Source organism: Otolemur garnettii, unplaced genomic scaffold, assembly GCF_000181295.1.
Source record: "Otolemur garnettii isolate 467f Iridium unplaced genomic scaffold, OtoGar3 scaffold00063, whole genome shotgun sequence".
In the NCBI taxonomy this organism is placed as follows: domain Eukaryota; kingdom Metazoa; phylum Chordata; class Mammalia; order Primates; family Galagidae; genus Otolemur; species Otolemur garnettii.
In genome coordinates, this window is record NW_003852458.1 from 10,333,188 (window position 1) to 10,337,125 (window position 3,938).

Genomic DNA, 3,938 nt, shown 5'->3' on the forward strand with positions numbered 1-3,938 from the left:
TAAAGAAAAATTAGAAGAGAAAACAAATATAAATGAATGGGGTGAGAATGTCCAGAACAGGCCTGGCACAGTAGCTCATGCCTGTAATTCCAGCACTCAGGGAAGCTTAAGTGGGAGGATTGCTTGAGCTCAGGAGTTTGGGCAAGAGTGAGACCCTATCTGTATCAAAAATATAAAAATTAGCTGGGCTTGGTGGTACATGCCTGTAGTCCTAGCTATTCAGGAGGCTGAGGCAGGAGGACTGCTTGAGCCCAGAAGTTTGAGGTTGTAGTGATCTATGACACTACTGCACATTAACTTGGGTGACAGAGAAAGACTCTGTCCCCTCCCTAAAAAAAGAATGTGCAGAAAAAAAAAGGGTTTTGTAAGAAAAAGAAGTCAGGTCTTAAAGATATAATTTAGAATGTAGTTGCATGAAAAAGTCTCTAAAGGAGACCTTACTTAGTTCACTGTTCTCTGCCCCATTTAAACCTAAATAAAGAAAAATATGTGTGGGTGGAGTAGGGTGCCGGCCCCATATACTGGAGGTGGTAGGTTCAAACCTGGGCCTGGCCAAAAATTGCAAAAAAAAAAAAAAAAAAAAAGCTAACATAATGTACCTTCCATAAGCAAGATGCAGCTTAAAATATAATCTTAAATATTTTCTGACTCAATAAAGCTCAGCAATATACATGTATGGATTAATATTCACAAAGTATTCAATCATGAAATAAGCCAAGAATAGAAAGGGAGTAATTATGCAGGGCAATGCATACTATTTAAAGGATACAGTTGAACTTCTGTATCTTTTCAAGTTCCGAAGCAACAGACCTGTGCGTAAAAAAAGAAAAAAAGTTCATGTAGTTGTCTGGTTCTTTTATATTCATGAAATTTCAAATAAGCATACTTGACTTTCTTTTCATAAAGGTTAGAATTTTAAACCTGTAATCCCAGCACTCTGAGAGGCCGAGGCAGGTAGACTACCTGAGTTCACAAGTTGGAGACCAGCCTGAGTAAGAGCAAGACCCCATCTCTAAAAATATTTGGGTATTGTAGTGAGTGCCTGTAGTCCCAGCTACCTGGAAGGCTGAGGCAAAAGAATCACCTGAGTGCAACAGTTTGGGGTTGCTATGAGCTATGATGCCACAGCACTCACCCAAAGGCAACAAAGTGAGACTGTGTCTCAAAAAAAAACCCCAAAACTTAGAAAAATTCTCTTTATGTTAGCTTTATTTAGCACCAAATCAATATGATGCAACTGATATTTGTTGAGTTTTCTTTTTTTTTTTAAGAGACAGAGTCTCACTTTGTCACCCTTGGTAGAGTGCTGTGACATCACAGCTCACAGCAACTTCCAGCTCTTGGTCTTAGGTGATTCTCTTACCTCAGCCTCCGGAAGAGCTGGGACTACAGGCACCCGTCACAATGCCAGGCTATTTTTTTGTTGCACTTTGACCAGGGCCAGGTCTGAACCCACCACCCTTGGTATTTGGGGCCGGCGCCTACCCACTGAGCCATAGGCACCACCCCTGTTGAGTACTTTTATTAGCAAGTGAATTCAAGTCCCCACCTTAAGGACTTTGTAATATTGTTGTTTGAAGGTAATGGGCCTTTCTGCTACTTCTTAGTACTAACCTGGCATACACTCTACTTGACTCCTCCTTAAACTTTAAAAACCTACCAAAATCTTATCCCTTCTCTGAATAAGGATGTTATTCCTTGAATTCACATAAGCATTATGAATGCTTATATATACTATTTGTAATGCCTTCTCTTGAGCTATTTAACTTTCTGATATTCCTACCTATACTGTGTTTCTCAGAAGAAAGGATCTTATTTTTTCATACTTTGCACATATATTAAGACCTCATTTATATGGAACTCTTAAGGAATGGATAGTTTAGAAGATTCAAGTTTTTTACATAGTTGAATTAGGTGTTAAAACATAACTATTTTTTATTAAATTCCTTCTGGAATAGACTACCTATTCATTTCATTGTTTCTTTAAGCATAAAGGGTTAGCACGATGAACATTAACTCTTAACCATGTTCTATAGAACAAGATATTGGGGCAACTGGTATGGGACAGAAGGCTGAATGCAAACAACTCCAGCAGAACCCCTTACGTGTGTTCTTTGTCCTTTTTCTCGTCAAGCTAGAATGAGATAATGAGCAGTGGCCTACAGCTACAACTAGTGTAATCTGACTAGCTCTCAAAATTAATGTGGATGTTCATCTAAAACATCTTTTTATTCACGTCACTGGAAAAGTCTTCACAGTTCATAATAGGGTATGTTACTTGTCTTTTTTATTGGCTTCCCTAAAATGGACCACATGTGCTGCCTTATTAGCTTGCATTGTTTTCCCTGTACTCCAGCCTATGGATGGAAAATGAAAGAGGTATTTTATGATTTTAACCATCTGTGGTAAAGAACTTAGCTATGACTTAACTCTATGCCTACTGATTCTTCATCATTACAAAAACAACTTTTTTCTCCTTTTTTACATGAGACACGTTTTTGTACAGAATATCTTCTGTACTATTTTTGAACTAACATTCCTATTAAAAAGTTAAGTCAGGCTGGGCACGGTGGCTTGTGAGCAAAAGTGAGACCTCAACTCTACTAAAAATAGAAAAACTAGCTGGATGTTGGAGCAGGCACCTGTAGTCCCAGCTACTCAGGAGGCTGAGGCAGGAGGATCTCTTGAGCCTAAGAGTTTGAGGTTGCTATAAGCTATAATCCATTCTACCCACAGCAACAGAATAAGACTCTGCCTCAAAAACCAAACTAAAATAAATAAAAAGTTGAATCAGTAAGTTAATGGAAGGTGAGATGAGAAAAAAACACTGAAATACAATTTAGGTAGCTTTTTATTGTACAATCTCTTCCTTCAACCTATCTTCTTTGAGAAGAAAACTAATCAGAGTAAAAATGCCCAGGCTTTGCAAGGGGAATGGAGCTATTACTCCTCAGTTCCTTTAGTTTGTCTCTCTGTCGCTCCTAATTGCTTCCACTGTAGCTGCTATCACCAACCTATTCTTTCACTTTTTAGTCTGTCTTGAAAGTTATCCTCTTCTCAGCTTTCATATAAAAAGCCTGGCATTTTACTAACTTTGCCAGCGGAACAATGGTGAAGTGACCAAGTTTTTTAAAGCCACATACAATTTCCCTTTTCTCCCAAATGTTTTCCGCTAGCTACTTAAGCAAATTTTCTGCTCCCAAACAGACTGAGGGATAAAGGAAGCTGGATTCTTTGATACCTGTGATATTTCAAATTTGATTTGATTTGGTCTAAGAAATAACAGGAAAAGGTGATAAAAATCAGGCTTAATGTTTACACTACACGTTGCTATACCACCTCACAACGTACTTTAAAAGCTTTCTAAATTCTTCCTGTTATCCTTCTCTCCCAACATATATGTAGGCTATAATTGCAATGATACTAATCTTCCTAATGACATTTTTCCTATAATCGCATCAAGTCTGAACTCTATTACAATATACATTTCTATCCATCAAACGTCACACTATACCCTAACAGATAGCAACCGCTCCATAAAAACTATCTTCTTAGCATCTCCACAGGCCAAAATACCCTTTTTAATTCTGTCCTTGCTTCTCCCCTAAAACATCTTATTTTCCCAAAATATTCCTTTCAAGTCCAGTTTAAGTACCTTGCACACCAAAAACATATAAGGACTAAAATACTTGCTTTATTTGTTGATTTGCCAATTAATTTGAAGGAGATAACTAAAATGATAGAAATTATTCTTAAAAACCAACTTTTTTTCTTTTTTTGAGACAGTCTCACTCTGTCGCCCTGGATAGAGTGCCCTGGCATCATAGCTCACAGCAACCTCAGCCTCTCGGGTTCAAGTGATCCTCTAGCCTCAGCCTCCCCAGTAGCTGGAACTGGAGACATCAACCACAACAACTGGCTATTTTTTTTTTTTTTTT

General features: G+C 38.0%; 1 protein-coding gene across 1 annotated transcript in view; it reads right to left on the minus strand.

Moving 5' to 3' along the window:
• Positions 1-3,938, minus strand: part of CUNH5orf34 (chromosome unknown C5orf34 homolog) — a 24,046-nt gene that overhangs the window by 807 nt on the left and 19,301 nt on the right. The window contains exon 10 of the mRNA XM_023515016.1: positions 770-810. Coding sequence (XP_023370784.1) covers positions 770-810 — 41 coding nt within the window. The remainder of the gene's footprint in view (positions 1-769; positions 811-3,938) is intronic.